Genomic DNA, 11,675 nt, shown 5'->3' with positions numbered 1-11,675 from the left:
TCCCGGGTAAAGTAGTGTTTGAGGAGGTGGAGAGAGTTGCATTTTGGCGTGCCGTAGTGGATGCCCTGGTTGGTTAGTAGTTGTAATGTAGGTTTGCGGGGTTAGGACGGTTTACTCACTCCGTTCCAGAATGTCGCGCCCTGATCCAGGGCGGTTTTCAGGACTCTTGTCGCCAACGAATACTCGACGGGCGCCCAAGGGCGAGTGAATCCTGCAAGCAGGTTAGTTGAAGATGGGATGTTCAGAGAGTGGACGTACCCATGAGACCCAAGCCACTAGGGCCGACAATCTTGCCAACGACTGTAGGGGCAACTAGGGCCATGGTTGTAAGGGCAATAGACGCAGCAAAGTATGTTTCAGAAAAGTATGTTTGCGTGATCTGGACTCGTGGGGAGCTTCCATTATATAAATATATCAGATATATTCAGCGGAGTTAAGCCATGACGGCACCCTCTGTTCGGCCGCGTGCCAAGGGAGCGATCCACGATTGTGTTGTCCACACGACCATCTCAGCTGCGCATAGCATGAGAGAGGAAGTGAAGTTCATGTTGCTGTAATCGTAGTCCAGGAAGGTTAGGGAGTTGTTAAATCCGGGAGCTGCCGCTTAAGTCCGGGTTGGCCCTACGTCTCACTTAGACGGAGATACCTGCATCTAGCTCGGGACTCAAAACAGCTAATAAAACCGAGGGCTTGCTATTTTCCTTATCGCCGTTCCGCCCATATCCAGAGCTATGTTTGGGACACTATGGAATCTTAAGACAACCAATAAGATGAATTTGTGGTACTAAACACCCGTATCCTGAAGGTGTTAGCTAGAGTATAAAACTAGTCAGGTAAATGCTTACCTGATAATAAAGCTACAGGACAATCCAATACACCTACGCGGTAACTCTCTTCCGTAGTCCAGTAACTATCCCTGTCCACCATGAAACGTTGCGGGAAGTGGCAGCACGATTAAATACACCAAGGCTCACGACGAGTAATACGGCTAGAAGCAGCCGTCTCCAAGCCTGAGTGGCTGGTTTCTGTGCCCACTGTCCAGCAGTGTTAGTCTGGTTTGAAGCCCAACTCGACGATCTGGGAACTACCTTGATATTCCAATCCTTCCAAACCGGAAACAAACTTCTATACCAGAAATGGGGCTGCGTCCAGGGATAGGCCATCGCGTTCCAGCCTTTCTCGTTGACGTACCACTACACCGAGGTTAGTGGTATCAGACAGCTGGGAGGCAACATACCGAGTGACAGCCAGCGTTCCAAACTGTATTCCGTAGCGCAGTCTGGACGCTCTCGACATAAGCATGTTCCGCATCAGCTTTGACTTCAACGGCTGATGCGGCGCCATCTAAGACCGGTTTTAGGACGCGAAGTGCGTAATTTACCGAGCTATAGCCCGAGTTAACAAATACCATATCAGGTGGACGTTTAGTGCATACTTCTCAGCAGCCATAACAGCCGACGTATGGCCCGTTACGGTATTTGGTCCCAGTAGGACGAAGAAGTTCGGGAAGCCGTTCATCGCGCAGGTATTGTATGCCCCTGGACCGCCCTGGCGGCTCCAGTGTTCGTCAACGGTTATGCCATCTCGACCATGAACTTGCATACCCGGGAGGAAAGTGTTCGTATTGAATCCGGTCGCAAGGACGATCACGTCTGCCTCAATGAGTCCGTTCGAGGTTTGTATACCTTCCGGGGTGATTTCGAGGATCTTGGCGTCCGTGAGGAGATACTTATCATTGTGCAAGGAGTCGAGGTAACCGCAATCGAAGATCCGACGCTGATAACATTAGCAGGTTCACAGTAGACAGTCACATTAGAGGAAGAAGAGGTATACCTTGCAGCCGACTTCAAAGTCTGGGATGAGAAGGTCATGGTATTTGGCCGGCGCGGCCCTTCGCATATAGGCCTCAATCTCTTTGCGTCGCGTCTGGCGGTATTTAGCAGCCGACTTCGTCATAGGGAAGAGCTGCCAGTCAGCCTCAGCGCCTTGGTATATAGCGAAACGATGGAGTGCCTGGAGGCCAGGGATGTTCCGAAAGGCCCATAACATAGTAGGGGTGTATTGCACATTGGCCGTTTCAACCACCCAGTGCTTGCTGCGGATGATTTGCGTCACTGAGCCGCTGCGATCCATGATAGCTGGTACAACCTGGGCAGCAGTACCTGGTTTGTCAGCAAATTTTTTAAAGAGATGGTGTGATCGAGGACATACATCCATTACCAATGACTACGACCTTCTTTCCGTCCAGACTAACATCGTGGTTCCATCTCGCGGTGTGGAAGAGAGAGCCCTTGAATGTTGACGCGCCCGGGATATCGCAGGCGCGAGGTTCAACTAAGACTCCCGTCGCGCCGAAGAGTATCTGGCATTCATGGTAGGAGATCTCATCCGTTTCCACGTTGCGTAGCTTCATGAGCCATCGTGAAGCATCTTCTCGCCACCAGCACTCCTTGACCTCGGTGCGAAACGTCATTTTCTCATGGAGTCCATAATTGTCGGCTACTTCCTGTTGGTACGCCTTGATTTCCTTGTACGAAGGCATCAACTTGGTCCAGCTTGGGTTCTGCGCAAATGAATAGCTGTAGAGGGCGCTCGGGACATCGCACGCACAGCCTTTGTAGATACTGTTAGCCGAGAACTCAATGGACTCAACAGACATACCGGGATAGGAGCTAATGTGCCAGGTTCCGCCGCAATCGCTGTGTCGCTCAAAATACCGAATGTCGTCCATTTGATACCAACGTTTCAGCGTGGCGCCTAGTGCTATGCCACTTATTCCGGCGCCAACGCAAGCAATCTGGCTGTAGGTGGGTAGGAATTGGGCGTCTTCTGGCGGCATTTTGATGGCTACAGGCAGTTACTGTAAGTAAGAAGTTTGGATTTTATGGCTTTACAAGATCATAGGCACAGATTAAGATCATGAGAGCTTCCCCGCACGGCCATCGCTGTTGTCTGACGGGTTGGCGACCTGCCGAGGTAGCGTGCTGAGATGCAGCCAATACGCAAGCTCATAGGCTGCCAAGCTGCAACAATGCGAAGCTGTGATGCGAATTTCACCCATCTCCAGCATGTACTCTGAGTATTTCACCAGAAGAAAAGGCATAAGCAGTTACATAGAAGGTGTGACGGCTTTTCGCGCCTTGCTGAGCACAGCCACAGTCGTTATAAGTAAACCTGGATTGCCCGCGAAGCCACGTCAATCGGTATATCTCCTCCATATTGGTACAACCATTCTATAACAGCTTGAGTAGCTGCGTTGGACAAATCACCAACCATATATTGCATAGCCCGGTCCAGGCTCTGGTGCCTGTCGCGTCTATGCTAAAGGCTCCGGAGAAGGCGGGTGGGTGGTTACAGCTGCACTCGCATAGGTCCGCGAATGGGCACATCCTGCCGAATCATTTCCCACCGTGAATGGACTAGCAACCTGATCTGCGACCAAGTTTGCTGTCTGTAACGCGACGAATATAGGCCAATTGCGTCCACCAATTGACGCGTCTCATTCCAACAAATGCTAGCGGTGTAGCGCCCAGCTGCGGCTCCCAGGCAATTCTGTGATAAGGTAAAAAGAATTCAAAGTTTCAGCCTTGTCATAAACGGCTCCCTGAGCGGGTTATAAGATCCGTCTTGCATCGCTCTACGCTCCTGACTTTGTCGAAATCTGGCTCGTTGATATGTCGTTGAGCCCATAGAGTTGTTGCATGATGACTGCGGTTGAAATGGGTACGGTCAACAGCCGTCCGCTGGTCCAGATTTTCGAAGAAATCGGTACGACAACGTTCGATCCAAATTTCAGTGATAGCTGACCGATCCGAAAAGGGCCCGACCGTTGGGAAGACCGTGAACCTGATTTGAATATTTTGGAGGTATGTTTCAGTCCGCTGCTTACTGGTTCAAGCTGACGGTCGCATAGTCCAGGCCGGAGGCCAACTTTCTCGTGTATGCATTTTTTTCTTTGGTCTCTGGGATTAGCACTCACACCCCGGTAGCCTTCTCTCCAACGAATTCAGAGAATATGCGAAAGAACACATGCCCGAGTTCAAAAACAAATTCCTTGATGAATTCTGGCCGGTGCTAGAGGACGACATTAACGGGTCCTTCCACTGTGAATATAACGACTCGAATGCTAGAGTCACACCAGCAGGTTTCCTCTTCGCTTTCCGCGCTGACGGCTTGATCTAACGTCCTATTAGTTACCTGGTCGTGTTTCAAAATCAAAGAAGTCAAAACAGCGGGAGAGTACAAATGGAAGCAGCCTGCCATACACGTGGATTGGAATGCAGACACCGGACGACACGTTGTGCACGTCATCGAACCGCCGTTGCAGAGGCCCAGCGAATTCCTTCCCAGGATTCCGCCCGCCGAAGAACGACGATGTAATCCATTCTCCTGGCATGCAGCGTTTGCGCGGATGGTGCTCGAGCAGTATGATAGGGCGTTTTGGCTGTTGAGAGACTTGGTGCGAAAGCAGGAGAAGGTGTGTAGCTGTCCAGTCGCCAAGTACAGTACCTGACTGATCAGCTAGGAACGATCAGAGTCAGCACATAAGCCGAACGATTTTCCCCATCTGCATGACATCCTGCGGCATCTTTTCCACTATGAAGAAACGATCGAGGTGGCGCAACATACGTTGCGGATGATGGCGGCTGAAAAAGATCGTTGGCGTAACGAAGACGAGGAAGACATTCGGCAAAACCTAGGAATATGGATTAAGACCCGTCAGCGTATCCTGCACGAGGAAAAGAGAGCACATTCGTTAAAAACTCGGTCGAAGTCGTTGAATGACCGGCATCGAAATGAGATTAACCTGGTAACACATCTAGCTCAACAAGGTCATTTTCAGACAGAAAGATGCTAACAAGGCAGGCATTCAACCTGGTATCTCAGAGCTTCGGTAGCGACGCCCGAACAGACAGTAACATGATGAAGACAGTTGCTATAGTGAGTATGGTGTATTTGCCAGGGACGTTTGTATCTGTAAGTCTGCTCACGTGCATTGATCCGCTCAAACACTTTGGACATGTCTGACTGGAGACAAAGGGCCTCTTCGGCACCAATTTCTTCAGCTTTCAAGCTGACCCGGGCAATACATGGCTCATGGCTGACGAGTTCTGGCTCTACTGGGCAGTGACGCTGCCCTTAACCTTCGCCACGGTGGTCATCTGGGCGATCTGGCACTGGCAGGACAAATTCGTCTTCTTGCGGAATAAAGCGCAGGGTCAAAGGTCGAATACATCTGCTGGTTTCACCAATTCCAGGGGCAATCTTGAGTCCAATGATAGACCGAACATTACTTTTTTGAGAAGGATGACCACCGCACTTGGATGGGGGGAGGGTGTGCAGCGAGTAGAGACGGTGTGATCTTAGTGATTGACTATTTACGAGCAGATATGACTATGAAATTATAAGACATTACCCGAGGCTATATTCATGAACTCAGCCAGACACCAATCCCGTAAACAATTAACATCCAAAAAAGGCATGGGTATCATCAATAGTGCATCGTCCACAAATATTCAGGAGTCCGAATTCAAGAAAAAAGGACCTGTTTCGGCTGGAAGCGATATCTTTCGTTCTAGCGCCATGTTCTGTAGGGTGCGCATATATCCTTTTGTAACGGGCGATCGTTGCGAAAAGGCACCGGTGGCTACCACGAGTGAGATAAATGCATCACGATTGATAGGATCGTCTATAACTTCTAGCAGATTGAAGAGTGCTGTTATAATGTAAGGAACGTTGATTGCAGGCATCCGGTCGGCTCCCCACCTAGAACGATGGACAAGGGTTAACTGCGCGACTTTGCAGGCAGACGACAGACAGCCGTCGAAAGCGTAAGCAGGAGACCTTAGAGCTTCACGGATATTCGGGCTCAGTGGGTGAGTGGAGGGATCGACAGACTGGAATCGAAATAGGCCGTAGACTGCCGACATGATGGTGTGGTAGTGCATACTAGAGTGGTCAGCTGGAAGCACTGGCACAACCTGAAAGGAGCTGGCATGACTGTTAAGAGCTGGCAACAACTTACTGTAGAGAGAGAACATGAGGAATATCAACATTGCGTTCATTCAGACATATCGGTAGCTGGTCCAGCCATTCACCGAGATACTGGAGTGCGTCGAGTTTCTTGCTACTCAAGTCTAAATGGAGCAGGGGTGTGAAGAGAGCTTGCCCCAGATTGTACGCAGTTCGGTTCAATTCGCAAACGGCGTTGAAGAGGCAGAACGTGTGTGCGTCAGACTGCGAGCACCAAGTGTGGTTCTTGCACTGGTTGCTAGGTGGCGGCTGGGAGGGTGGTGGAATAGCTGGGAATTTTCGGACTAGTAAAGCATGAGCCCTGGAGAGTCAGCAAGTCAAACGGAAAATCTAGTGAGTGTAACGTACAAGGAAAGATTGAATATACCCCAGTTCGTGTGGTTAACATAATCAGGTGGAGAGTTGCAGGAAGCCAACAGTTCTCGAAGCGAATACGCCAGCTGTCCACCTATGATCCATGCTTGTCGGTCACGGCCGATGTTCGTTGCGCTATTACTGTAAGTCATCAGGATGTACGTGGGAAATAGGAAATTCCTTACCACATCCATAGAACTGATAAGGCCTGCACCGTGGGTAAACTAATACGGCCCTCTTCCTTGTCAAGTAATCTTTTGGCTTCCGTGTAAAAGTTCGTTCGCAGATCAGATAGATTGTCGGAAGAGTAAGCCTGACATAAATGAGTGTCTGAAACACGGGATGACAGTCAAACAGAGATCAAACATACACATGCATCAGATAGTATGATGTTCACCAGGAGCGGCGAGCAATACGATGCTGAAAGGGATCCAGATTGCATATCCCGGATGAAGAGATCGCGATCGATGAAGTTGCAGATCGGATGTACCCACGTAAACCAGGAAGAAATCAGCCTCGAGACAAGATCGTCGTCGTCTATAATGGAGGTCCAGGGTCGCGCAGGGACAGAGAAGCGTGGAGCGTCAGAAGACTTCCTGGCGTCAAGAATATGGCGCTGAGGCAGTTCAACTTCCAAGAGCTCTGGTGTCTGCGGAAGGTTCGGCTGTTGCTCGATATAGAAGCGAATTTCTGCAGGAGAGGCATGGCTGCGGATGAGGTTCAAAAGAGGGATTGTGCTGCGGTTGCTACTCTCGCGAAAGAATTCGAGGAGGCGGACCAGTAGATCTTCCTTATCTTCCAACTTGTCAATCTTGCGCTTGAGGACTCCACGACGGCGTTTGTCGGCGGTTTCGTCGAGGGTACATTCGAGGCGGCTTTTCAGGCAGTTGGCGCAGGGAGGAGCTCCGGTACACTATCAACATATATCAGGCAGTGTAAAAGCGGAGTTAAGCACTAGATACCTTGAGCTTGCGAGCCTTGCAAGACGAACACGCGGTGCCGACATTCTTCCTGCGTTTCTGGACGGGGAGAGAAATAGTGTCGGAGACTACGGGAACTAGGCGACGGGACTTTGGGTTTGGCATTGTTCAATCCATGCTCGAGGCGCGGGGAAGAATAAGTGCCAGCAATAAACCGTAGACCGACGACGAAGAACCACTGTCCCTAGGGATCGGTGTTGACGAGTCAAAGCTGCGTTGGCGATCAATCCGCCGCGGAATATGAGCAATCGTCAGGAGTCATTCCTCGCTAACAGACACCATCAAGTGACTGCACAGCTTTAAGCCTAAGCCGAGGGGGCTTGCTCGTCGCCCGCGTCAGAGTGCGGCAAGACAGATAGGAGAAGACTCCCTGAGGTTCTCGGCGAACTTGCGGTCGTGCCTGAGCGGGGCGGTGATCGCTTCCGGCCTTCGGAAGTGTTTTCCACTGCCCCTACATTCCGGTCGGAAGGGAAATGATCCGCAATCCTCCTCCCGATAGATTTCTGCTTCTTGGGTTGAATCATGTCCTTTGTTCCTCTCAAATGTTATAGAAGTATTTACTTTGAATCGCTCAGCTCATATTCTGAGAGGTGTATATCATGTGATCAAACAAGGTGCTACTACGCTGACTAAGGAGGTTATCAGTGGCCGACGCCACAAAAGTTAACGACGCACGGGAATTGAAGCTATTCACAACACACAACAACGCATATAATGATCAAAATAGCTATTTCTTACATAAAGCAGCTAATCATATTATGGCTTTTGGAATGGCATGCAAAATATGTTGGCGAAGCGCGTTCGGCGCGCTCAGAGTTGCATCCCCAGTAACACCTCAACTACATTCATTGCTCATTTCTGAACTGAATCAAATCCCGACCGTTCGTATAGAGGGGCTTTCATTTGAGTCTCCAGCACCTTGGACATTATCTGTTTATCTCTTTCAATAAAAGCCCATGGTTTGGCATTCTCTTGGCTAGAAGGACGACGTCATTAAATAATAACTCAAAACAGTTCAAAAATTGTAAAAGGTATTCAGAGCAATCTTAAACTATATGATTGCAGTACTCCGCGAGCTTCACTCCGACAGCCTTGCCACTGGAGAGCTTCCTTCAATGACGGACTGTAAGGTGTTGTGGTTGAGACTATAGAGCGCTCCCACGGTCTGGTAGTGTGGTGTTGCCGGCTTGGTATTCAACTTCTCTGTTTTGAGGACTGAATGGCTGTAGGCCAGCAAGCTTTGAATATTGTCTGGCTTGAGACCTTGCGGTGTGCTGCGGAATATTCACTCCCTAGACTAACTAGAAGTGAAAGAACTACTGGCTTGTCAGGATCCCTCATCCAAGACGCATCTTGGCCTCAAGTTCATCAGACGCGCTTCAAAGGACCTAACAGCAAACAACTTGTGGACTTAAGGCATGAGATGAATGTGGAGGCACGCTCAAGTGTCACACTCAGATTGGCTTCTTACTCCATCATTTTCGAGCCATTTGACGCGCTTTTGGTGACTTGGTGGCTGTTGACTAGTTACGAGGTAAACACGCGTTGACTTCGAGAGATGTAGTCTGGCGTCCTTAAAATGACGTAAGCTAATGCTCGAGTCGACTCACATATGCACGTGACCGTAAAGCAATCAGCCAAAGATGCTAAAAGATTCGAATTGTACCAAGTATGCAGGTTGTTCGTGATAATTCTTTATATTTGCAGAGAACTGCTCTGACAGTGCATGCGCTATAACAATTATACATATTGGAGAACGTCTTTCGTTCGCTCTCTGAATAAATTAGGTTCCTCCATCTGTCTATACTATACCGGTCACGTTGGCTATTTCTCCGTGACCTGTTCCTTTGAGGATGCAAGTTTCTCGCCCGCGCGATCCTGCGACGAGAGCGACCCGTGAGGCATGACGCCAAGGCTAAGATCATTGGCATCATCTTCAGCCCGCCAGAAGTCCTTCTTCCCATGAACCGCACGCACCAGCCATGGCGGGAAAAATCCTCCTGGGATTTTCCAGGTCCACGGCTCGTGCTCCTCCTCGCGGTTAGGAGGAGAAATCCGGCCTCCAGTCAACTTGGCAACAATCCACACACCTCCGTTGATGAGGATGTAGCTCAAGATACCGGCGATCAGGCCGTCGGCAATGCTGTAGGTGAATGGCATGAGCGAAATCGTCAAGAACGCGGGAACCGCGTCTCCAAGATACCGCCAGTTGATCTCGAGTGTCGCATGCATCATCATGGAGCCGACAATGACCAATGTACTGCCAGTGGCCCATGGAGGAATCGAGGCGAAGATAGGCGCAAAGAAGACGGCGATGAAGAAGCAGATACCGGTCATACATGATGTCAGACCGGTCTTTCCACCTTCCGAAATACCAGCACCGCTCTCGACGAATGCTGTAACAGGCGGAGAACCGAACAAAGAACCGATGGAAATGCAGATTGCGTCGACCATCTACTATAGTTAGCGATGTTTTCACGAGAGGGTGTGAGAGGCCTACATAAGCCATAGCACTGCCTTCAAAATCCTGGGTGCGCTCGTCCATGGCGCCAGCAAACTTGGCCATTGAGTATAATGTACCCGTAGCGTCGAGAATGTCGACGTACTATCCCAGTTAGCAGGGCTCTGTATATACCGACGAGCTAGATAGCATACCAAGAACGTGATCAATGCGAGGCCAAACTGTCCACCATTACTGGAGATATTCCATTCCTGCGCCACCAGAGTATGCTGAATCGGATGGAAGGTGACGACTTTCTTGAAGAAATCAAACGAGCTGTCACCGGTTTCTGTGTGGGGGAAATAGGTAACTGGGGTCGGACGCGGCCATGAGATGATCGAGACAAGCAGGATACCAGCAATCACTGCACCCTTGACCCTATACATCATCAAGAAGACAGTGAAAACACCGCCGCAAAAGATACCAATCCACATTGTGGGATTGCGCATTTTTTCGGACGAAGGACACAACCCGTCGTCGCCGAACGTATCTGACGCGCAGCCGGCTAACTGAATAGGGCTGCTTGTACCCCCCTGCACAACTCCAAGACCGGCACTATAGCTGAGACCGATCAGCGTCAGGTACAATCCAATACCGGCGCCGGTCGCGAGTTTAATCGAGGCGGGAATGGCACGAGCAAGCCACTGCCGGATACCGAGTAAAGTCAAACCGAGGAAAATCCAGCCCTCGACGAAAACCGCAGTCACTGCAAGACTGTAGGGGATCAATCCGGTACCATGATGACCAACGACAGTATAGGCAAAGTACGCGTTGAGACCCATTCCCGGGGCCAGAGCGACGGGCAGATTCGCGAGAAGACCGAGGAAGAAGCTCGCAATGGCGGCGATCGCCGCCGTTGCAGTCACCAGATCACGGTTAACCTCCTGCTTGCATAGGAGGTACTCGGTGTTGTTGTCGCACGCCGTTGCGAGGTCTTCGGCTGGACAGACACATGTTCCTCCTGTATCACTGAACAGACGTTCTCGTCAGCACCTCCAGTCGATTTTCTCGTTGGCGCATGTCGCTCCTCATAACGGTACGTACCTCGTGATATTGGCGTTCACGGAAATAATGTAGGCCATAGCGAAGAAGGTGGCAAGGCCGGCACGCAATTCGGTGAAGAAGTACGCGCCTTTTCGCTCGCGGGGCTGAAGGACAGCGCGAATTAGTGAGAAGGATTTATTCCCAGGCTCGCATACAGCGAGCAGTCCAGAGAAGGACAACGCTCTACGAGCGCTCAAAGACATACATGACCGGACCCCTCCAAGCGAAACCAGCGACCGACCGGGCTACGAGCCACGGCCGCATTGGTACGGCCAATCCACTCAGCGTACCCCATGCTGTCTGTGAGGTCAAATAGGAGGTGCAAAGACGACCGGCTAAGCCGTTGGGATAGCGAAATGGGCGTCAAGATGAGGACTCAGCCTGCAGAAACGACATTCCAGAAGCTCACACGACAGCGCGCTAGAGATTTTATTTCCCGACCGTCCACTGGGGCAAAAAAAAATTCCTTATCTCTGCCATGTGCCCAGATTGCCGAGACCAGTAATTCAGGATCGAGTGGGACCGTCTGCGATAGGCTCGAAGGGCCTCACTGGCCGAGTTATCCACGGGACGAGTCCCTGAGCCCGCGAGTCATCTGCCAGCGTTCATCTCCAAAGTGCGTACGCTGGCGGATCTCCCCGGGTAACGTATCAGGCCGTTGCTTATCATCGACTAATTCGTCTTACGGGAGGCAAATTACTGTCAGCTTCACCTAGCTGTGCCTTCATGATTTCGTCATTGGAGATGGCAGCTCCATGAGCTGC

The 11,675-nt window shown here is 50.6% G+C and overlaps 4 protein-coding genes across 4 annotated transcripts, besides 1 other annotated feature; 1 reads left to right on the top strand and 3 right to left on the bottom strand.

Moving 5' to 3' along the window:
- Nucleotides 1–11,675: a sequence feature (contig 1.156 1..11675(1)).
- ANIA_08537 (flavin-containing monooxygenase) lies at nt 754–2,839 on the bottom strand (the record flags this gene model as incomplete). Its single annotated transcript, XM_050612167.1, has 7 exons — nt 754–799; nt 846–1,034; nt 1,089–1,193; nt 1,238–1,385; nt 1,436–1,776; nt 1,834–2,162; nt 2,212–2,839. 6 exons carry the CDS (start codon nt 2,837–2,839, stop codon nt 879–881), a joined length of 1,707 nt encoding a protein of 568 aa, XP_050468115.1. The 3' UTR covers nt 754–799; nt 846–878.
- ANIA_08536 (uncharacterized protein) lies at nt 3,705–5,361 on the top strand (the record flags this gene model as incomplete). Its single annotated transcript, XM_676713.1, has 8 exons — nt 3,705–3,768; nt 3,820–3,866; nt 3,914–3,939; nt 3,990–4,144; nt 4,194–4,477; nt 4,526–4,832; nt 4,943–4,977; nt 5,041–5,361. The coding sequence occupies 8 exons, from the start codon at nt 3,705–3,707 to the stop codon at nt 5,359–5,361; spliced, it is 1,239 nt and encodes a 412-aa protein (XP_681805.1).
- On the bottom strand, nt 5,517–7,472 carry ANIA_08535 (putative C6 transcription factor; the record flags this gene model as incomplete). The annotated part of the gene is made up of 6 exons (XM_050612166.1): nt 5,517–5,949; nt 6,026–6,334; nt 6,382–6,528; nt 6,573–6,700; nt 6,758–7,300; nt 7,350–7,472. The coding sequence occupies 6 exons, from the start codon at nt 7,470–7,472 to the stop codon at nt 5,517–5,519; spliced, it is 1,683 nt and encodes a 560-aa protein (XP_050468114.1).
- On the bottom strand, nt 9,192–11,206 carry azgA (the record flags this gene model as incomplete). The annotated part of the gene is made up of 5 exons (XM_676711.1): nt 9,192–9,821; nt 9,868–9,972; nt 10,023–10,836; nt 10,912–11,015; nt 11,117–11,206. The coding sequence occupies 5 exons, from the start codon at nt 11,204–11,206 to the stop codon at nt 9,192–9,194; spliced, it is 1,743 nt and encodes a 580-aa protein (XP_681803.1).

The sequence above is a fragment of the Aspergillus nidulans genome, chromosome V, assembly GCF_000011425.1.
Source record: "Aspergillus nidulans FGSC A4 chromosome V".
In the NCBI taxonomy this organism is placed as follows: Eukaryota; Fungi; Ascomycota; class Eurotiomycetes; order Eurotiales; family Aspergillaceae; genus Aspergillus; species Aspergillus nidulans.
Note: the sequence above shows the minus strand (reverse complement) of the source record. Positions and strands in the feature narration are given on the sequence as shown.